This window comes from Macaca nemestrina, chromosome 20, assembly GCF_043159975.1.
Source record: "Macaca nemestrina isolate mMacNem1 chromosome 20, mMacNem.hap1, whole genome shotgun sequence".
Lineage (NCBI taxonomy): Eukaryota > Metazoa > Chordata > Mammalia > Primates > Cercopithecidae > Macaca > Macaca nemestrina.
In genome coordinates, this window is record NC_092144.1 from 14986539 (window position 1) to 15010208 (window position 23670).

At 47.6% G+C, this 23670-nt stretch overlaps 1 protein-coding gene across 1 annotated transcript; it reads left to right on the forward strand.

The window, feature by feature from the left end:
• The first annotated feature begins 5937 nt into the window (after positions 1-5937).
• CYP4F57 (cytochrome P450 family 4 subfamily F member 57) lies at positions 5938-23372 on the forward strand. Its single transcript, XM_071087519.1, is given in 14 exon segments — positions 5938-6092; positions 6489-6687; positions 8385-8529; positions 10438-10491; positions 10584-10711; positions 12580-12701; positions 13672-13740; positions 13742-13934; positions 15017-15083; positions 15281-15410; positions 22172-22305; positions 22397-22461; positions 22680-22762; positions 23153-23372. Coding segments are annotated over 13 exon segments (1566 nt in total). The 5' UTR covers positions 5938-6092; position 6489; the 3' UTR covers positions 23331-23372.
• The last annotated feature ends 298 nt before the right edge of the window (positions 23373-23670 follow it).

Sequence of the window (23670 nt, forward strand, 5' to 3'; positions counted from 1 at the left end):
AGCCACAGGGGTTCCGTTCCTTTCCCTTCCCCTCCCCTACCTTCCCCTCCCCTTCCCCTCCCCTCCCCCTCCCTTTCCCCTCCCATTTCCCTTCCCTTCCCCTCCCCTTCCCCTTCTCCTCCCCTTTCCCTTCACCTCCCATTTCCCTCCCTTTCCCCTCCCATTCCCCTCCCTTTCCCCTCCCCTTCCCCTTCCCCACCCCTTCCCTTTCACCTCCCTTCCCCTCCCCTCTCTTCCCCTTCCCCTCCCTTCCCCTCCCCTCTCTTCCCCTTCCCCTCCCTTCCCCTCCCCTCTCTTCCCCTTCCCCTCCCTTCCCCTCCCCTTCCCCTCCCTTCCCTTTCCTTCCTCTCCCTTTCCCCTCCCTTCCCCTCCCCTTCCCCTCCCTTTCCTCTCCCCTTCCACTCCCCACCCCTCCCCTTCCCCTTCCCTTCTCCTTCCCCTCCTCTTCCCCTCCTCTTCCCCTCCCCTTCCTTCTGTCTTTCTGTCTTTTCTCACTGTGTTGCCCAGTCTGGAGTGCAGTAAAGTGATCTCAGCTCACTGCAACCTCCGCCTCCTGGGTTCAAGCGATTCTCATGCCTCGGCCTCCCAAGTAGTTTGTATTTTTAGTAGAGATGGAGTTTCACCACGTTGGCCAGGCTGGTCTCCAACTCCTGACCTCAGGTGATCTGCCCGCCTCGGCCTCCCAAACTGCTGGATTACAGGTGTGAGCCACCGCACCTGGCCCAGTTTCTCCCTCTTTATAAAGGTAAACACTTATTCTTTGGGTATCCTTTCATTATTTAGGCAAACAACATATGTAACTAGTCACCCTCTGCTTCACCTTGAATTACGTCAACATTTCAGAAGTAAACTTTCTTCTACTGGGCGCACAGTTCTGAGTTTCGACAAATGGCTAGAGTCGTGTACCCATCACTACCATAGCCACCCTTTGTAGTAAAAAGCTTTCTTCCATCCCTAACCCCTGGCAGCCACAATGGGTTTTGTATTCCTATAGATTTTCTTTCTTCATATTGTTGTAAATGGAGTCATATCATATGTAGCCTTGGAGTCTGGCTGCTTTCGCTTAGTATAATGCATTTGAGATTCTCCCATATTGCACATGTCAAGACTTTGATTCTTTTTATTGCTGAGTAAGAGTCCCTGGCATAGATGGGACACTCTTTGCTCATCAGCTGAAGGATGTGTGGATTGTTTCCAGTTTTCAGCTATTATGAATGAAACTGCTACGAATATTTGTATAGAGGTTCTTGGGGGAGCCTAAGTTCTCATTGCTGTTAGAATGAGATGGCTGGATCATATTCTAAGTGTACGTATAACATGATAAGAAACTATCAAACCGGGCCGGGCCTGTAATCCCAGCACTTGGGAAGGGCTACGCAGGCAAATCACTTGAAGCCAAGAGTTTGAGACCAGGCTGGGCAACAGGGTGAAACCCCATCTCTACAAAAATACAGAAGTTAGCTGGTTGTGGAGGTGCGGGCCTGTAATCCCAGCTACTCGGGAGGCTGATGCATGAGAATCACTTGAAACTGGGAGGCGGAGGTTGCAGTGAGCTGAGGTGGTGCCACTGCACTCTAGCCTGGGGGAGGGGGACATAGCGAGACTCAGTCTCAAAAAAAAAATAAATAAATAAAATAAAAAGAATCTACCAAACTGTTTCCAAAGCATCTGCATCATGTTTAATTTCCGTAAGTCATGTATGAGAATTCTGGGTCCTCCAAATAATTAATAGCCATGGGTAGTGTGAACTTTTGTTTCAGCCTTCCTTATGGGCATGTTGTGGCATACCCCTGAGATTTTAATTCGTGTCTCCCAGTGACTAACGGCGTTGAACCACTCGTGCCTTCCTGTGCCCATTTGACACTCCTGTATTTTCTTTGGTGAAGTGTCTATTCAATCATCTGCTCGTTAATTTTTCCTTGGGTGGTTCGCCTTCTTATTGTTGGATTTTGAGAGTTCTTTATAAATTTTATGTACAAGTCCTTTGTCAGTTGTGTGATTTACAAGTCTTTTTCCTAGACTTTGAAGTTTCTTTCATAGAGCAAACGTTTTAAATTTGAATGAGGTAAGACTTATCAATTATGTTTACACTGCCATATGTAGGAACTCTTTGCTTAACTGGAGGTCACGGAGATTTTCCCCTACACTCTCTTTAAAAGTTTTATAGTTTTAGATTTTACATGAAATTCCATAATCTCTATTTAGTTAAATTTTGTATGGGGCGTGAATTGTGGTTTGACTGTTTTTTTGGATGTGGATATCCAATGTCTGACAGGGGAAGCCAACAGGTCATAAGAGGAAGGAGGCAGAAATGGACACATCTTTTAGCTATTTGGTTGTTCCTCTGGGAGCTGGGTTTTTATACTCCTGGCACAGCCTCAGGGGCTGGTCCCTACCCAGGGCCCCGTCTTCAATGTCACTCAGCTTTCTGCTCCAAGGTGACCTCTGGGGGAGTCCCTGCGTGATCACCGCGTTCAGAAGAGCCCCCTCCCTCCCCTTCTAGCTCACCTCAGTGTGGCAATGATTTTCATTACCACCACCGTTGGACTTGGTCTTATGACCTGTTGGCTTCCCGTCAGACGTGAGCAACAGGATGGCAGGGACCCGGTCTGTCTTGTTCATCCTGTATCCAGGGCCTTCTCACTGTGCCTGGCACAGTGTAGCTGCTCAAGTAAAGTGTGTTATTGAGTTCAACTACCTGTGAGGTAGAACTCCACTTCTTCCTCTTACCAAGGAGGCTACGAGGCTCAGAGAGAGCAAGGGACTTACTAAGGGTCACTGAGCCGGCGAGAGTCTGGACATCAACTGAGTTCTACTAAATTCAGAACTTCTTCCTTCTTGAAAGTTGAAGACAGGCAAGGTGAAACTCCAGCCAACAGGCGGCATGAATGCTTGTTCTAGAGACCCCATGCAGATTCCTAGGAACTGTGTCTTCATGGACACAGAATAACAACTGCTCACCTGTGTTGTGTGTCAACTATGTGCCTTTGCTCTGCCAAATCCTTATTCCTTCCTAAATATTTGCTTAGCAGTTAAATATATAGCAGCTTAGTTTGAAAAACAAAGCAACAGAGATGTGTAGAAAGATAAAATGGTCTTTACCTTAATTCTACTTCTTCTAATTCCATGGTGATGTGTGGATTTTTCTGAAAATTTGTCAAGTGCATATATAAATGAGTAAACAAATAAACACACATACACTGTATTTTTTTTTTTTTGAGATGGAGTCTTGCTTTGTTGCCCAGGCTGGAGGCAATGGCACGATCTTGCCTCATTGCAACCTCCTTCTGCCTCCCAGGTTCAAGTGATTCTCCTGCCTCAGCCTCCTGAGTAGCTGGGACTGAAGGTACATACCACAATGCCCGGCTAATTTTTGTATTTTTAGTAGAGACGGGGTTTCACCATTTTGGCTGGTCTCGAGCTCCTGACCTCAGGTGATCCGCCCGCCTTGGCCTCCCAAAGTGCTGGGATTACAGGTGTGAGCCACCGAGCCCGGGCCACTCAGGCATTTTCTATATAGATGGGATCAGCCCTCACCTAAGATTTGAGACGTACTTGTCCCTGCTCTCTGTGCTGGTGTCTGATGGAACATGTACAATGCTGTGTGAAGGTTTATGAGGACTGTTTCTCAGATGGGAAGACTGAGGCTCACAGGTGAATGGGTGATGCCTGAGCCTGGTCCCTCATAGAGTGGTCTCCATGGCTGGTCCGACACGCCTGCCCACTGTCCTACTCTAGGCAGGGGGGCAGGGGGTGGAAGAGCCCCTGAGAGAAACACGAACTTCTGTCTTCTGGATGGTGGCTTCCTTCCCTCCATACTCGCTAGGAGACATCCCTTGAGGTTGTGTGACTTGGCAGCTGAGACGTTCCTGGTTGGAAGGAAAACCACTGAAGGGGCTCCAGCCTCTTGGGGCTCTGACAGTTCCCACCTGAGACTTCCTGATCTCCACACTGCCTCCCTTTTTGCCTCCTGTCACCTGGAGCAGGATCTGGCTGAGGGATGCTGCTGCCCCACGCCCTTTATTTTTGGCTGCCTACTAGGCAGGGAGGAGGCAGGCAGGGATTTGATGGCCCAGCCCAGCCTCTCCTAGCCTTCCCCAGGGGATAAGAATAGACCAGGAACAAGGAAGTCCTAGGTGGAGCTATTGTTTTGGGGGCTCTGATATGGTTTGGCTGTGTCTCCACCCAAGTCTCAGCTTGAATTGTAATTCCCATAATCCACATGTGTCTAGGGAGAGGCCAGGTGGAGGTGACTGGATGATGGAGACTGTCTCCCCCATGCTATTCTCATGATAGTGAGTGAGTTCTCACGAGAACTGTGGCACTTCCTCATTCTCTCTTCTCTCTCCTGCTGCCAAGTGTGAAGGTCCAAGCTTGCTTTTCCTTCACTCTCTGCCATGACTGTAAGTTTCTCGAGGCCTCCCCAGCCATGCAGAACAGTGAGTCAATTAAATCTCTTTCCTTCATAAGTTACCCAGTCTTGAGTATTTCTTTATAGCTGTGTGAAAACGGACTAATACAGGCACAAAGAAGTTTGATGGTTAAGAACTCAGGCCATGGATTCAGACAGACTCAGTCTCAGGTCTCAGGCTTGCCACTTGCTATCTCGGGACTGTGGGCAAGTGACTTCATTGTTCAGAACCCATCTGGAAAATGGGATGGAGGAGAACCCAGGGAATGTGGTGTTTGGAATCCACATGGGGAAAGACCTTCTTTGTCTCTGTACCGTAAGGACTGGAGAGTCATGTATAGAGGATGTTGGGGGAAGCTTAGGAGAGGGCTCAGCCATAAGAGAGGATGTTGAGATGCTGCATGGAATTCCAAGGGCTTGGGTCTAGATCTTTTTCCTGCAGTTCCTTCTCTCTGACAGCCTAAAAGGGTATGAATTGGATTTTGTGTGTTTTTCTCCTGATTCAGAGCTCGGAGGAAGGACTCCTATGCACACAAGGCCTGTTGAGCGCCCTTGGGACCATGTGCTGCTGGTGGGTGGGGCCCTGGCACATAGTCATGCACATCTTTCTCTCCATCTGCATCAAGCCCATGCTCTTGGCTCCAGGTGGACACTGCACTGGCTGTCCTTTGCCCGTTGCTGAACTCTCTGTGTTGTCTGAAGCTGGTCGGGTGCCCCATGTGCAGAGAGAGGGGGCTGTGGTAGAGCTATCACTGCCTCTGTTTCCCGTGGACTTCCACCTGTTTGACCACTGTCTGCTTATGACTGAGGCGTGTCTGTGGGGTGGCGGCTGCTGTATGGGCAGATCGGCTCTATGATCACATCTTATCACACGTATATTTACACCTGGGTCCTGGTTACACCTGGAATATGTCATACCTGTCTACACCTGCTATATGTTTACACCTGGGATCATATGGCCCCTCTCAGCCTCATCCCCTCTGCCTCCACTCTGTCCTCCTAGGCTGAGCCCAGCCTGTAGGTTTGCTCCTCCAGCTGGACTCTTTATCCCCAGAATCTGACGCCGGTAATCCTCAGTGGGGTTGGGATTGGATTGTTTCTTCCTGCTTCCAGCAGTCAGGTCTCAACTCAGGCTCTGGGCTGCTTGGAGGCAGAACTTGAACTCTTGCCAGGTTATGAAGCCAGAGATGAGAGGCTTCTGTCTCTGAATCTCCTAAGTCTGCACCAGGTAGGGTGCCTGGCATAATCCCCACCCGTGTTTGGAGAGGAGCCTAGATGATCTGGGACAAGGGTTGGCCTGGCCCAGCTCAGCTGACTGAGAACTCTCACGGTAAGTATACACTTTTACCTGAATGCCCTTGTCTTGGAAGGGCAGGGTGGAGGCAAACTTGGGGCTCAGAGTCCTCTTCTTGGCAGACTGCCAAGAAGGTGCAGAGACCTGAGAATTCAGTGCTCGTGCTGGGTCACCCTGAGCTGCACCAGCTGGCCCAACCCCAGGTTTTGGCTGGCTGCCCAGGCACGGAAGACACACCCAGACTGTGGGGATTGGCTGCCCCAGCCCATCCCAGCCCAGCCCAGCCCAGCCTCCTAGGGTCTTCTTCCCTAGATCAGGGGCCGGGCCACAGACCTCCCAGCAGAGGAGGAGAGAAGGTTGTGTGGGACAAGCTGCTCCCGACAGAAGGTGCCAGGCTGGGGGTGGCAGGGCTGGAGGGTCCTGGCCTGGGATGGGGAGAGGCACTGCCCAAGGCTGCGGTGGCTTCAAGCTGCTGGCCTGGGACAGTGGTGGTTTCCTGGTACCTGGACCCCTAGCAAACTCCCAAGGATTCAGGCTGGGCCCTTCTGGACTCCAATCAGCTCCTCTCTCTTTCCCTTTCTCTGTGGTTACCAAGTCACTGGAGGCGACTTGGTTGTTGGTTTTGGTTGGGCTTTTCTGGACTTTAGATCTCAGCCCTTGGTTACCCATCCCTGAGCCCTCCCTGTCCTGCCCCCAGCAGTTCCTGACCCTGCCCCTCTCCGCTGTCCCCAGAGCTCTTCCCTGGGCCTCAGGACCTCACCCTCCATCCTGTGTGCCCTGCAGGATGTCGCTGCTAAGTCTGCCCTGGTTGGGCTTGGGGCATGTGGCAGCATCCCCTTGGCTGCTCCTCTTGCTGGCTGGGGGCTCCTGGCTCCTTGCCCGTGTCCTGGCCTGGACCTACGCCTTATATGACAACTACCGCTGGCTCCAGTGTTTCCCGCAACCCCCGAAAAGAAACTGGTTTTGGGGTCACCTGGGCGTGGTGAGTGCGACAGCAAAATGTGTCTGGGGTCTCAGGGTAGATGGATTTCCAGAGGAGCAGGAATGGGGTTCAGGGAGCTGGGTATTGATGGTGGCTGTGATCTGGGACCCCAGAGAAGCAAGGGCGATGGCTCACTCATTCCTCTCCTCACTCATTTGTCGGCTCACTCACTCATTCCTCTCCTCGATCACTTATTCCTTTCCTCACTCACTCATTCCTCTCCTCACTCACTCCTTCCTCTCCTCACTCACTCCTTCCTCTCCTCGATCACTCATTCCTCTCCTCACTCACTCCTTCCTCTCCTCACTCACTCCTTCCTCTCCTCACTCACTCATTCCTCTCTTCACTCACTCATTCCTCTCCTCACTCACTCATTCTTCTCCTCACTCACTCATTCCTCACTCACTCATTCTTCTCCTCACTCACTCATTCCTCTCCTCACTGATTCCTCTATCCACTCACTCATTCCTGTCCTCACTCACTCATTCTTCTCCTCACTGACTCATTTCTTCCCTCACTCTCACTCATTCCTTTCCTCACTCACTCTTTCCTCTCCTCACTCATTCATTCCTTTCCTCACTCACTCATTCCTCTCCTCACTCACTCATTCCTCTCCTCACTCATTCTTCTCCTCACTGATTCCTCTCCTCACTCACTCATTTCTCTCCTCACTGATTCCTCTCCTCACTCACTCATTCCTCTATCCACTCACTCATTCCTGTCCTCACTCACTCATTCTTCTCCTCACTGACTCATTTCTTCCCTCACTCACTCATTCCTCTCCTCACTCACTCATTCCTTTCCTCGCTCACTCATTCCTCTCCTCACTTGCTCATTCCTTTCCCCACTCCCTCATTCCTCTCCCCGCTTGCTCATTCCTCTCCTCACTCGCTCATTCCTCTCCTCACTCACTCATTCCTCTACCCACTCACTCATTCCACTCCTCATTAATTCATTCCTCTCCTCACTCACTCCTCTGCTCTCTCACTCATTCCTCTCCTCGCTCACTCATTCCTCTATCCACTCACTCATTCTTCCCCTCACTCACAGATTCCTCCCCTCACTCACTGATTCCTCCGTTCACTTACTCATTCCTCTACCCACCCACTCATTTCTCTCCTCACTCACTCATTCCTCTCCCTGCTCACTCATTCCTCTCCTCACTCACTAGTTCCTCTCCTTGCTTGCGTTTCCTCTATCCACTCGTTTGTTCCTCTCCTCCCTCCCTCATTCCTCTCCTCACTCACTCATTCCTCTCCCCGCTCGCATATTCCTCTCCTCACTCACTAGTTCCTCTCCTTGCTTGCGTTTCCTCTATCCACTCGTTTGTTCCTCTCCTCCCTCCCTCATTCCTCTCCTCGCTCACTCATTCCTCCACTCACTTACTCATTCCTCTCCTAACTCTCATTCCTCTCCTAACTCACTCATTCCTCTCCTCACTCACTCATTCCTCTACCCACTCACTCATTCCTCTCCTCGCTCATTCCTCTCCTCATTCACTCATTCCCCTCTTCAGTAACTCATTCCTCTGCACCTACTATTTCCATCCTCAGTTCAGCTTCAAACACTAGTATCTCCTGAAACACTCTCAGAGACCCACATAGCAATAATGTTTGACTGGGTATCCCGTAGCCCAGTCAAGTGGACACCTAGAATTAACCATCACAGGAGTTGACGGCCCCCTGACTTGCTTTCAGATCGCTCCTACAGAGGAGGGCTTGAAGAACTTGACCCAGCTGTCGGCCACCTATTCCCAGGGGTTTACAATATGGATGGGTCCCATCATCCCCTTCATCGTTTTATGCCACCCTGACACCATCCGGTCTATCACCAATGCCTCAGGTACCCATGCGGAGTTTGTGGTAGCCTCTGCATGGCCCCTGCAGTACCCAGGCCCCTCCTTGAGTATTCATGCCCATCACTGAGACTTCCATCTCAATGTCTTCTCCCTCCATTGCCATCTGCTTCCTGCTTTGGTGTTCTGGGCACCACTGGGGCCCCAAGATGCCTCAATTCAGGGCCCTTTCTTGAAGGAACCCCCATGCTTGAGGAGAAGGGTCCAGACAGAGACATTTCCAGCTTCATGGGATCAGGAATGGGCAAGAGAGAGATGGGTGTGACAACCTAGAGGAGAACTGGGTGTCTGCTGGGGCAGGCTGAAAGGCTTCCTGGAGGAAGAGTTGTTGGAGCTGAGTCTGGACCAATGAGTAGGATTTTTTAAAAGTGTGTGGCAGGATGATGCAGTGGGGATCATTTGTATTTGTGGGCCCAGCCAGTCCCGGCGTCAGCCTTGTCCATCCCTCAGCCCAGAGTGGTAGGAGGACTTGTGGCTGGTGGAGAATCTGGGCTGCTATTCATGTGACCTCCATCTATGATGGGTCAGTTCCTTCTACCTCATCCTGTCACTCATCCACCCTGCGATCACTGCCTTCCTCCTGCAGGCTTCAGGATTCTCCAATAGGAGATCCCACACCAGCTGCTTGATCTTCCCTGCTCTCTGCCCTTCTCGTCCTTGGACAGACCAGGCTGAGCAAGGGAAGGGGCAGCATCCCACAGAAACTATGGCTCTGACCCCAAAATGCTTAGTGACTCTGTGCAGGTCACCTGCTCTCTCTGGTTGCTAAGGTCTCTTTCAGTTGTGAGTGCTGGAAACTCAACTTTGTGTGCTCTTAGCAAATAAAGAGAATCAAAAGAGTGTAAAGTCCAGGGAGGGTGTCTTCAAGCATGGCTGGATCCAGGTGTCAATGAACATCATCAGGAATCTGTCTCCTTTTCTTAAGTTCACCATTCTCTGCATCACTTTTTCTTTTAAGGCAGTCCTTTTCTTACGGTGTCAACCATGGGTCCCAGAAGCTCAGTTTTTGTCAGAAAGCTCACCTTTCCCCCAGGGGCCCCATAAATATTCTATGATTTCTATGTTACACCTCATTACATCTGGTATTGTTTTCCTGGGATCATATGGAGAAGTCATCATGTGTGTGGCTCAGCTGTGGCCAAGGACACTTGGGGCATATGCCAGACTTTCTGGTTCTTCTCTGACATGTAATTTGAAATTGTCTTTTCTCCTCCTTGTCATCTCTTGGCAATGTTTGTAGCTTGTCCAAGATCTGGGACCCAGGGTCCCTTTGAGAACTGTCAGAGTTATTATTTTAGTCTTCCTGAGCCAGGTTTCAGAATCCATTGGAATCATACTTGAAGAGTCTTGGTTACACCTGTGACATGTCCAAGACATTTAAGAACTCATATTTAAATCCTATCTGGGGCCTGTCTTTGGGGTACACAGAGGTCATGTCTGACTATCTCAGGTCCATGTCAGACGATGTGTCATTTAGGGCTCCTCATGTGTGTTGTGGCTATGCCAAGGCATGTTAACATATGGTGGGGACATGTCCCAAGTCCCAGGTCCATGTCAGGAGATGATAAAGAGTGGTCCGCCCTAGGCCTCTTTAAAGGTATTTTGTAGAGTGTGGAGCTACGCTTGGGTGTTGCAGAACATGCTGGGTCATGTAGGAGCCATGTCAAGGTGTTGTGGGGTGTGCTGTGCCCCGTTAGGTTGTGTCATTGCTCTACTGTGCTGTTGCAGCCTGGTCTGGTCCTTCTTCCTGTATCCTCCATTCTTCCTTTGCCCTTGGCCTCCTGCCTGCTCTTCTAAGCATGAAGTGGGGAAATTCTTGGTAGGGAGCCTCCCTCTACACCTGAAGTTCCTCTCTTGCCCTCTGCATGGCCCCTGATGGTCGTCATTCATGCCAGCTGCCACTGCACCCAAGGATGACCTCTTCACCAGGTTCCTGAAGCCCTGGCTGGGTGAGTACCTGCAGACGAAAGGGGTTGGGGATAACTTTGTGGGGGGTGGGGATGATGCTGCTCTTGCCCACTGCCCTTGGTTGCCCTACTAGGAGAAGGGATAATTCTGAGTAATGGTGACAAGTGGAGCCGCCACCGTCGGATGCTGACGCCTGCCTTCCATTTCAACATCCTGAAGCCCTACATAAAGATCTTCAATGAAAGTGTGAACATCATGCTCGTGAGTCCTTTGAACTCTGGTTCCCAGCTGGAGTCTTCGGGTGGAGGGACCAGGGACAGATCTGGTCTGGGATTTTGGCTCTGCTGGGTGGCACTGAGCCATTGTTCTTCCTGTCTGAGACTTGGTTTCTGCATCTTTAAAACGGGGATAATAATCCCTAATTAAAAGGTGGCAAGACGATCGAATGAAGTCATTTGCTTGGCACACAGTAGGTTCTCAGAAGGTGTTAGTTCCTGTTTTTTTTCGCAGAAACCCTGTAAACTCAAGAGAACAAAGATGAAGATTGCATAGTAGTCATTGCTGATTACAAACCACTTCAAAACTCATTGGCTTAGAGCAATAAGGGTTTATGATTGCTAACAAGTCTGTGAGACAGTTGGCTGGTTCTTCTGGATGTGGAAGGAATCACTCTTGGCACATGAGCAGCTGGGGATCAGGTAGGGGCTTTGCTGATCCTGGCTCAGTTCATTCACATGTTTGGGGCTTCACTGGTTTCAGGCTGATTTGGGATGGCCTCAGCTGTGACACCTGGACTTTCCCCCATGTGATTCTCTGCCTCCAGAAGGCATCTTGTTGTTCACATGGCAGAGAAGCTGCAATGCTTCTGGACATTGTCTCTGCAATGCTTCAAAGTTCAGCCAGGTTTGGGTCTGTCAGAGTTATTACATCATCATTTCACCACATTGTATTGGCCAAAGAAAGTCAAAAGTCCAGTACAGACTCAAAGGGGTATAAAATGGAATTAATGGGAGTTGCTGAAAAATTACTGTACAAAGGGTGTGAATACAGTGAGAAGTGAAGAATTGGGGGTCAGGATTTCGTGAAGTGTCTAGGATTTTTTTAAAAAAATAAACAAGCTGGTAAGTTAGCTTGTTACTGTTTGATGGATTCTAACACAAGACATGAGACTCCTGGGTCAGAGACAAAGGGTAGTTGATTACTCATGGCACAATAAGCAACGTGTACTTCTTGTTGGTTTGTATCCTTTTTCTGAGCCAGCCTATATTCCATGGGGGTGACACTGGTGGACCTCTATAGTAGTCTGCTCATGCAGTACATTGCATGACAGACAATGGGCATTAGGCTTAGGGAATCTGCTTTAATAGTGGCAATTACAAGCCTGATATTGGTCCAGGGGGAGTCATTGCCTTATCTCTCCAGGTTGTTGTCTGCAAACACAACTCTGAGATATGGCTCAGGTAAGAACATCACAGTCTTGCATTGGTGGCATACCCAGCAAGGATGCTCAGGGCTGATGAAGAAGTGCCTCTTCCAACACAGGGATATTTTTGAAATGAACTTATTATAATGCAGATGAATAAAGTGAACACTTACTGGTCACTCACCATATGCCTGAGAAAATGTCATGTCCCAATGCCAGGATATATGTTGTTTAATTTAATAACCCTGTGAGGTTGTGGTTATTTTTGACCTGTTGCAGATGATGAACTGAGGGCCAGAGAGATTAGGAAGCTGAACACAGTTCAACCAGTTAGTAAGTGAGCTAGGAGTGGTGGAACAGAGATTGTATCCTGGTTTATCTGTCCCCAAAGCAGATCACCTTGACCATTATTGAATATTTGACAGGTGGGACCTAGAGGAGGGCAATAGGTTGTACCAAGGGCACACAGAGCATAGGAGACAGAGCTGAGACTTGAATGCTTGTCTCTTGGCTCCAAGCCATGGGTCTTCATCTCCTAATACTAACACCTTCTGCTTCCATCCAAGTCTGGTTCTCGCTGGCAATTGGTTCCTGGGGCAGAGGACCAGGGGGCTGATTGAGGGGGAGTCTCTCCTGATACTTGGGGCTGGGGAGGGGCACAAAGGAGGCAGGGCCCAGCTCTAGCTCTCTTCACTTCTCTGGCCAGGACAAGTGGCAGCACTTGGCCTCAGAAGGCAGCAGTCGTCTGAACATGTCTGAGCACATCAGCCTGATGACCTTGGACAGTCTGCAGAGATGCATCTTCAGCTTTGACAGCCACTGTCAGGAGTGAGTTCCTTGCCAGGGCCTGGGATGTGAATCCACGGACCAAAGGGAGTTAAGTTGGGGAGGGAGGAATGAGCAAAGTAACCCGAAGTACCTTTCAGGAGGATTTGTATCATAGTTGGGCTTTGAAGGTCGAGGAAGAGGAGAAAGGGCTGTCTTTCCAGGTAGGTAGAAATATCTGGGTAAAAGCAAGGTTAGGATGAGCCAAGCATGTGCAAGAGACAGTAGAAATGAGGTTGTGGAAGTAGGGGCTAGATATTAGGGACACTGAAAATTAGGAAAAGTGGTATGAAGTTTATCAAGAGATTTTCAGAGAGCTTTTGTAGTTTCAGCTGATGATGGATGTGGTAAGAGCTGAGCTGTGTGGGAAACTGACGGCTCGCCATCACACCCAGCTAATTTCTGTATTTTTGGTAGAGCGGGGGTTCGCCATCACGGCCAGGCTGGTCTCGAACTCCTGACCTCAGTTGATCTGCCCGCTTTGGCCTCCCAAAGTGCTGGGATTACAGGCGTAAGTCACTGTGCCCGGCTGCTCCTTCTGTCTTACAGTGTGAAAGTTGAAACAGAGAGAGAGAGAGAGAGAGAGAGAGAGAGAGAGAGAAAGAGAAATAGAGTTGGGTATGGTGGGGGTTGGAGCAGGGATCAACTGGAAGAGGATGAAGTCTGAGTTGTGCGGACATTTTTGGTAAGGTACTGGATACTGGGTAGGAGACAGAGGAGAGAAACATGGTGTCCAACCTATACTCTAGGTGCCTTGGTGCATGGAGACTGCTCTCTCAGAGATAGGAAGCAGGGAGAGAAGACGGTCTGGAGAGTCACTCTCATGACTGATACCCACCATGCATCTCTAGGACCATCTGTTTCTAGATACCCAGTTTCCTGATGGGAGGTAGCTCCTGGCTGCTGGTGGGAGGTGTTCCTAGGGCTTTGCATATGTTACATTGTTGCCTCCCTTTCTGCCCTTGGCCTGCAGGAGGCCCAGTGAATATATTGCCACCATCTTGGAGCTCAGTGCCCTTATAGAAAAAAGAAGCCTGGATATCCATGGACTTTGTGTATTACCTCACCCAAGACGGGCGGCGCTTCCGCAGGGCCTGCCGCCTGGTGCACAACTTCACAGATGCCGTCATCCAGGAGCGGCGCCGCACCCTCCCCACTCAAGGTATTGATGATTTCCTCAAGGACAAAGCCAAGTCCAAGACTCTGGATTTCATTGATGTGCTTCTGCTGAGCAAGGTGGGTTTCTCTATGATCTGAATTTAAGTGAGAGAATAGAGCTTGATGTCAAAGGTCAGATGAAATAAATTGGGCTTCATCCAGAGGGCACTGGGAGCCATGGAAGATGCTTGAGAAAGAGAAGGTCACAGGTAGGTTTTAGAGATGACTCTGTTGAATGCAGCCATCAGGGCACTGCTAATTTTGAAACTGTGAGGAGCCTGAGATTTTACTCAACTTACAAGTCAGTTTGTTAGTCTTTCACATTTTTATGTATATCTATATGTCTACGTCCTTGTCTAAATCTATGATAAAAGATGCACTAAAACCCTTGGATCACAGCAGCCCATTAGCTATTTACAGCAATAACAGCAGGCAGAGTAAGATTGTAGTGCTGGCTCCTCACTCCCAGAGCATCACAATGTTTTTACCTGTAAAATTCGCACCATAGGAGAGGGGCCCCCACACGATGAGTCTTATAGCTTACATAGGACAGCTAGCTCATATGCTCCTTCTTTCTTACAGGGTGAAAGTTAGATGGAGAGAGAGAGAGAGAGAGAGAGAGAGAGAGAGAGAGAGAGAGAGAACACTGTGTTCTGGAGTATAAACTACTCCTCTCCAGTGAGATGGCAATTTCTATAGTTTATAACCCAAATATCTTCTGGACAGATAAGATTCTCTTCAGTTTACTGCTCTAGACTGTGAGCAAATATTTTTGGAGCAATACATAATTTCTAACCTCCAAGGCAAATTGCCACTCAAATATCCTGTACCCCAGGTTGCCACTATCTTTTTCTCTGAAAGTCTGCATGATGCAGAAATATGAAAATATTCCAGAGCCATTGATTCCTCCCACCAGGGACCAAAGAGGAGGCAAGAGAGCTGGGGGAAGCCCTTGGAGTAGGGGCTCTGGTGACGGTGACCGATAAAGATCTAGAAGGGCAGAGTGGGTTTGAGTTTCTGGAAGAAGATTGGATCTTCAGACGTTGTCTCAGGTTAGACTCGGGAGTCTCAGAGATAGTATAATGTGTGTGTGTGTGTGTGTGTGTGTGTGTGTGTGTGTGTGTGTGTATGTGTCTGTGTGTGTTTTGCTTTCTCTTCAGGATGAAGATGGGAAGGCATTGTCAGATGAGGATGTAAGAGCAGAGGCTGACACCTTCATGTTTGCAGGTGAGGGTCCCAGTGTGGGACTACAGTGGGAATAGGGGTTCTTCCATCTCAGGAACCTGGTGGGTGGACACTGGATCACTTCATTCTGCCCATCGTCCCCCTCCCTCCATCCTCGTGAGGGCCTCAATATATGGGCACTGTCCACCTGGTGGTGTTGAAGCAGCCTGGAGACCCAACCATACCTGGCTGCTCCTCAGGCCATGATACTATGGCCAGCGGTCTCTCCTGGGTCCTGTACAACCTCGCAAGACACCCAGAATACCAGGAGCACTGCCGACAGGAGGAGAAAGAGCTTCTGAAGGATTGCGAAGCAAAAGAGATTGAATGGTAAGTGCAGGTTCTTGTGGACTGTTCCTAAGCCTGTCATTTCTTTGATCCCCAGGTGGTGAGGGGAGGAGGAGCTGTTTTGTTGATTCTGCCACTATTGCTTAGTGGGTATAAATGCAGAGCACCACAGGCGGGGCGTGATACTCAGCCTGGCTGTCAGGGTAAAGGTTACCGGCCTTTAGGATTGAAAGACCCAGGCTGCTGAAAAAATTAGTGACAGTATGTGAGGACAGATTATGCCACATTGCACATATTCAGCAAGTGAACTTCCCCTCCACTCTCTTTCTTTTCTCCTGGAAATATATATACGTGTGTGTGTGTGTGTGTGTGTGTGTGTATGTGTGTGTATATATATATTTTGAACATTCTCACTTCTTGAATGTTTGCTCAGGTGGCGAGGGGGAAGTTGTTTTTGTCAATTCTTCCATTATTGCTTAGTAGTACTAGGAGCAGAGCCCAGAGGCAGAACTTGGTATCCAGCCTGGCTAGCAGGGGAAAGTTTCCAGGCTTTTGGGACAGAGAGTCTTAGCCTGCTGAGAGAACCAGTGACAATATGTGAAGGCAGATGATGACACCTAGACATATTCAGTGAATGAATTTCTCCTTCACTCCTTTCTTGTTTTCTCTGAATTATCATTTTTTTCAAACATCTTTACTTCCTGAATGTTTGCCCTTCTGTTCCCTAATTCCTACCCTCCAGTTCAGTCCAGGGAGTTGTAAGAGAGATCTGGGGGTAAAAGTCATATATCTCTTGTCTAGAACACCTGCATCATTCATCCATTCAGTCTTCATTCAGCAAAGTCTTCCACATGCCTTTCCAATGAGTTCTGTTCCCAGCACCTTTCTGTGCTCTGGAGACCTGGAAAGAATGCTGCCAATGAATGTGTTTTCCAGGTACTCCCAGCCTAGTGGGAACAGTCCCAGTGCAAGGCATTCCCAGTCCACACGGGCAAGAATGGAGTTGAGAGCAAGAGAAGCATGGCTGGGAGTGCAGAAAGTGCTTCAAGCTAAACGAGGTGGCTGGCGCCCGTGATACCAAATACTAAGGAGGCTGAAGTGGGAGGATCACTTGAGGTCAGGTTTAAAATGAACCTGGACAATATCTAAATCCGTAAAAAAAATCCATCTAAATCTGTAAAGAACCTATCACTAAAAAAGTAAAAAAACAAAATAATAAAGTGCCTCAACTGAAAACCTGAATGATGATCAGTAGATGTTTGGAGGCAGTAGTGCCCTAGGTCAGAAAGACAGCCTGGGCAAAGATGTAGACAGCCTGGGGTGGTGGGCAGAGAGGGAGAAGAGGGAAAGAGAGAAGGAGTGGTTTATGCATCGGGGGAAGGAGATGGTTATACAGGGAGAAAGAAGTAAGACGGAGGGAAAGTGAGGGAGAGCAAGATAAATAGAGGAGGGAAGAAAGAAGGAGACAGAGAGAATGAGAGAGGAAGGAACTGAGTTATGATGAGATAATAACCAAGGTGGTGAAGGCAGAGTCCGGTTGTGGAAGGCATGGGAAAGTGGTAATGGCTTCCATTTTAACCCAAAGGCAATGGGGAGCCATAACAAGTGGTTGAGCAGGGGAGGGTTGGGTCAGATCTGGGCACCAGAAAGATCTTTTCAGGGCAACTGTGGAGAGAGGACAAGCTGTAGAATGAAGTCCCAGTGAAGATATTCTGGAACCTGAGCCAGGCCAGGGGCTGGGGATGGAGAGGAGGCAAGGGACTGGACAGGTGTTTTGGAGGCAGTGTCCTCCCATCCACGCCTTTGCTCAGCACAGCAGTCCTAAAAGGTGGCAACATATTTTTATGCTTTTAAAAATCAAAATATCAAGTAACATTGTGCACTTTGTAAACAAAAAGTGTCCAAAACATTCATAAAAATGAGCTTCTTTCTTAAGTCTCACCCTAGTGGTTTCTACCATGAATGGTTTTGTGTGTGTCCCTCCAGAAAATGGCTATCCTGATGCCTACTTTATATGAACACACACTTTTTCTATACAAATAAGAGTGTATAAAAAAGACACAGTATTTTTTCCCAAGACAGTGGATTGGAGGCAATGTCAGTGTGCTCTCCCATGTGGAAGGACAGAATAGTATGTAGAGATTCACACTGTGAACTTTCTTTTCCCAAGAAACAACACGGGAACTTAACAGGAAAACCAAAAGAATCCACAGACCCTTCAACAGGAGCTGCAGGTTGCATCCTACTCTGTAAGACAGGTGAAAAACTGTAAATCCCCAGACTGTGAGAGGGGGAGAGACTGCCTCCAGGGTACACATCTTCACTGAGGAATCTGAAAATCCAGACCCAGGAGAAGGCCTTAACTCTACCCAGGGCTTGAACTGATTTAAGGAGTGGTGAGAAATATAAAAGTAGAAGTAGCAGCAGGAAGTGCCTTGCAGGCATTCCCAATCTCCAGCATTGACTGAGGGAAGCCATTCCTTATTGTATCTCACAGGGGGCCTTGGGGAAGTCATAGAACTAGCTCAGGTGAGGTCACAGGTTGAAATGCCCAACTGAATTTCTTGATATAACCTCGAGTGGGGATGAACGCCCTTGACCAGAACCTGGAAGGCAAGCAGGAAGTGTGCTACAGACAGGAGTTCAGGAGCTGGGTGACTGGCCTTGGACAGGGACAAAAAAGGGCGTGCCCTGAAAGCATTGCTATTTCTGTGGGAAAAGCTTATGGCCTGTGGCAGGTCTTAGTTCTGTTCACAGACTGCCTGGATCTAAATCCAGTGCTATGAGTGGAACACTGCAGGTGTGACACCCACCTTGTGCCAACTGCATGGGAGCTGGATGAGGCTTACTGCCACCTGCTACTCTCCACTCCCTTGGCAAACTCTTCTGTGTGGCAGAGGCAGGTATACTCACCTCCGGAACATTACCTCAGTGACCTGAGAACTGCCCTCTGACTTTCACAGGGCAAAACAAACAAACAAACAAAAGTTACAAAAAACAAAACAAAACAAAAAACCTAGGAATATACTTAACCAAGGAGGTTAAAGCTCTCTACAAGGAGAACTACAAAGCAGTGCTGGACAAAACCAGAGATGACACAAACCAATGAAAACATATCCCACGTTCATGGACTGGAAGAATCAATATTGTGAAAATGATCATACTGTGCAAAGCAATCTACAGATTTAATGCACTGCCTATTAAAATATCTTCATCATTTTTCACACAACTGGGAAAAGCAATTCTAAAATTCATATGGAACCAAAAAAGAGCCTGTGTAGTCAAAGCAATACCAAGCAAAAGGAAAAAATTTGGAGGCATCACATTACCAGACTTCAAATTACATTACAAGGCTACAGTTACCAAAACAGCATGGTACTGGTATAAAAGTAGGCATTTAGACTGATGGAACAGAAAGGAGGACTCAGAAATAAAGCCAAATACTTACAGCCAACTGATCTTTGACAAAGCATGCAAAAACATAAATAGGGGAAAGGACCCCCTATTCAATAAATGGTGCTAGGAGAACTGGATAGCAATATGTAGAAAAATAAAACTGGATTCTCATCTCTCACCTTGTACAAAAATCAAAGGCTTAAATCTAAGACCTAAAAGCATAATAATTCTATAAGATAACCTTGGAAAAACTCTTCTGGACATTGGCCTAGGCTTTGAATTCATGGCCAAGACCACAAAAGCAAATGCAACAAAACCAAAAATAAATCAGTGGAACTTAATTAAATGAAAACGCTTCTGCATAAAATCCATCCAGCAATCCGACTACTATTCACCCAAAGGAAAATAAGTCATTATATGAAAAAGATACAGGCACATGCATGCTTATAGTAGTACAATTCACAATTGTAAAGATATGGAACCAACCTAAGTGCCCATCATCCAACGAGTGGGTAATGTGGCATATATATATACCATGGAATACTACTTGTCCATAAAAAGGAATGAAATAATGTCTTTTGTTGCAACTTGGATGGAGCTGGAGGCCATTATTCTAAGTGAAGTAACTCAAAAATAGAAGACCAAATACTATATGTTTTCACCTGCAAGTGGAAGCTAAGCCATGAGGACATAATACATACAGAGTGATATAATGAGCTATGGAGACTCGGAGGACAAGGTTGGGAGGTGGGTAAGGGAGAAAAGACTACCAACTGGGGACAGTACACACTGCATGGGTGATGGGTGCACTAAAACCTCAGAATTCACCACTATAGAAATCATCCATGTAACCAAAGCACTTGTACCCCAAATGCTATTGAAATAAAAAGAAATAAAGTAGACACAGATCTGCACATTAAAATCTATCTTTGGGAGCTTTTCTTTTCTTTTTCTCAAAATATGAGTTTCGGAAAATTTGTTATTTTTAATTGACAAATTTTAATTATATATTTATGGGGTGCAATGTGATGTTATATGTATACAATGCGTAATGACTAAATCAATTTAATAAACATTCCCATCATCTCATATACTCATCATTTTTGTGGTGAGAACATTTGAAATTTGTTCTCTTAGCAATTTTGAGATATATATTATTATTAACTGTAGTCATCACGCATGTAATAGACCTCAAACGTATTCCTCCTGTCTAATGGAAACTTGTACCCTTTGACCAAAGTCTTTCCGTTCTTTCTTCCTCTCTTCTCTGGTAACCACCATTCTCTTCTCGGTTTCTATGATTTCTATGTTAACCATTTTAGATCTCACAGGTAATAAAGATCGCGTGTTATTTTTCTTCTTGTGCCTGGCTTACTTCACTTAGCGTAATGTCCTCCAGGTTCTTCCATGTTGTCACAAATGAAAGAATTTTCTTCTGTTTTTAAGGCTGAATAGCACTCCGTTCTGTATATATACCACATGGAAAATGAGTTTTGAATAACAAAAGCAATGATGAGAACAGGTTCTTCTTGCACTCAATGAGACATTACAGATAAGACAAGGGTTATCCTTGACATTCCTGCTACCCCACCTAATCTCCCTTTCTCCAAGGGGGCCTGCAGAGATACTGATCTGTCATCTATCTGCCTGTCTGTTTATCAATCTATCCACATATCTTTCTATCATATATCTCCTTTTATATTCCATATATTTTTTGTCCTATGGTATTTACATATATGGACATTTGCAAACATGCTTTTTTTCCACTCAATAGTGTGTCTAATAGTTATTTTTTCTGAGTGCTGAATAGCATTCCATGTTTTATTTGTCCCATCCCTTTCTTGAAGACACTTGTGTAAACATTTCCAATCATTGTAGATATGGTCAATTTACCTTCCAGAGTCTCTATACTGATTTACCTTCCGGCCTGCATTGTGTGACAGGACTAGTGATCCTTATTTTCTCCTTTTGTGTAGCTGTATAGTATTCCATCTTGAGATGAGGGAAATACAGATATTTCATGTTTCTTCTTTTTTTTTTTTCTTTTTTTTCTTTTTTTTTTTTTTGAGAGGGAGTCTCGCTCTGTTGCCCAGGCTGGAGTGCAGTGGCATGATCTCCGCTGACTGCAAGCTCCACCTCCTGGGTTCACGCCATTCTCCTGCCTCAGCCTCCCCAGTAGCTGGGACTACAGGCACCTGCCACCATGCCTGGCTTATTTATTTATTTTTTTTGTAGTTTTAGTAGAGATGGGGTTTCACCATGTTAGCCAGGATGGTCTCAATCTCCTCTTAATTTTTTAAGATGCTAACAATCAGCCCAGAAAGCACGCATTAAAAAAATAACCTGGCAACGTGTGGGGAGAAGTAAGCGGCATTGGGCCATAGGAGTGGATTATGTTTTATAGTTTTCAAATTCTGAACCAGATAATTGTAGACGGTATTAAAATTTTAAATAGCCACTGCAAAAGAAGAAAGATTAAGCAGAGAATTCAGCTCCTTTGCTGGATCTTAAATGTTTATCAACGTTTTCCAGTGGGGCCTCTAGTGTTTCCTAAGTATAAAATCACTCTCTGCCAAAATGATACATTTACTCCCACATTCAAATGGCATGAATCTTTTTTTCCCTTGCCTAATTGCACTTGCTGTATCTCTAGTACCATGCTAAATAAGAGCAAAACTTTGGATCTGGGTATTTTGTTTGTTATTCATTTGCATTTGAGTTTGCTTTCTTGCCATAGACAATATTTATTTTTATGCAAATCTGTTAACTTTTTACCACTGGCTTCTGGGTGTTTTCCTCAGAGTGTGTGTATGTGTGTGTGTGTGTGTGTGTGTGTATATATATATATATATATATATATATATATATATATATATATTTTTTTTTTTTTTTTTTTTTTTTTTTTTGAGACGGAGTCTCGCTCAGTTGCCTAGGCTGAAGTGCAGTGGTGCGATCTCGGCTCACTGCAAGCTCTGCCTCCCGGGTTCACGCCATTCTCCTGCCTCAGCCTCCCAGGTGGCTGGGACTACAGGCGCCCGCCACCACGCTCGGCTAATTTTTTTTGTATTTTTTAGTAGAGACGGGGTTTCACCTTGTTAGCCAGGATGGTCTCGATCTCCTGACCTTGTGATCCGCCCATCTTGGCCTCCCAAAGTGCTGGGATTATAGGTGTGAGCCACCGCACCGGGCCAGAGTATATATTTTTAACTACTTGGCTAAATTTTCTCTGGTGCTTTTCTAATTCTCTGCTTCTCTAATTAGTTTCCGCTTTTTAAAATTCTCAAATGTTTGATCCCCGTAGAGTTTATTTTCGTAATAAGGAGAAAAGGTCTCACTTGCAAATAGAGAAGCTGGAACGTTGTGTCTTTGCTCCCTTGATAATGATTGGGGCTGGGGTGTTTCCTTAGGGAGGACCTGGCCCAGCTGCCCTTCCTGACCATGTGCCTGAAGGAGAGCCTGCGGTTACATCCCCCAGCTCCCTTCATCTCCCGACGCTGCACACAGGACACTGTTCTCCCAGATGGCCGAGTCATCCCAAAAGGTGCCCACAGCCTCAGGGGGAGGAGCCTCCCAGGTAGGAAGATGGGCCCTTCAGGGAGTCCTCGTCCTGACTGCCCCCTTCTCTCCCACAGGCATTATCTGCATGATCAATATTATAGGGGTCCATCACAACCCAACCGTGTGGCCAGATCCTGAGGTTCTGCCTTCCTCATTCACCACCACCACCCCCCCCCCCATCCTCTACCTATTTTTTTTTTTTTTCCTTTGGTGAATTTCAAGGTTCCTAGTGGAGGGGTCAGGGTTTTGATGAGGAAAATCCAACATCACCTCCCGGCAACACACACACAACTGTCTCTCCAAGGGTGCTGGACCTAGGAGACCCCACCCAGCAAACCTTCTTTGTCTCACCTACAGGTCTATAACCCCTTCCGCTTCGACCCAGAGAACAGCCAGAAGAGGTCACCTCTGGCTTTTATTCCCTTCTCCGCAGGGCCCAGGTAAGAGCACCCTGTGTCTGAGGCAGGGATGGGGTGATGTGTGTGGGAGTCGAAAAAGGAGGATGTTGCAGATGGTCCCAGTTCCAGCTCTTGCCTCCATTCCTTCACAGTTTATGGGAAAACTTCCATGGAATGGGGATGGGTAGGTCCTAGAGGGGTCCCCAGAGTGCTCAAAATCCCCTTCTCCATCTGCTGGTCTGAGCTGGGAGCTGGAGTCTGGCCCAGGCTCCAGGACATGCAAGCCCACATGGGGGTCCCAGGCATGCTTAGCCCCTCTCTATATCTCTCAGGCTGAGCTGGGTGTGGTTGGGGTCCCGGACCAGGTTCCTAGAGTGATGGGATCCAAATGCGGGTCTTGGGCACAGTCACAGTCCACTCTCCTGCCTGCAGGAACTGCATCGGGCAGACGTTCCCCATGGCGGAGATGAAGACTGTCCTGGCGCTGTTGCTGCTGCACTTCCGGTTCCTGCCGGATCACACTGAGCCCCGCCGGAAGCCAGAGCTGACCATGCGCGTCGAGGGCGGGCTTTGGCTGTGGGTGGAGCCCTTGAACACAGGCTTGCAGTGACTCTGTGACCCATCCACCTCTTTTTTTGCAGATTCTAATGAATAAAACGGTGCTGTCACCTCTGCCTGGGCCTCACTGACTGCCAACAAGGGGCTCTTGGGGATTGGGAGGCTTCAGGGAAGAGGTCTAACCTCGGTGGGTTGGGCGGGGTGTTGTCCCTGACCCCAGGAACCTGACTGCCTTTTTGGCTGAGCATAAGGCCTCCATGCCTATAGCAGGGTCTCTCAGAGCCCAAGTATGGACTTTATCCTGTGGACAATATGGAGTCATGGGAGGTTTTTGAGCAGGAGAGGGACCAGGATTAAGAACGGATTTAAGAAGTGAGACCCAGGCTGGGTTA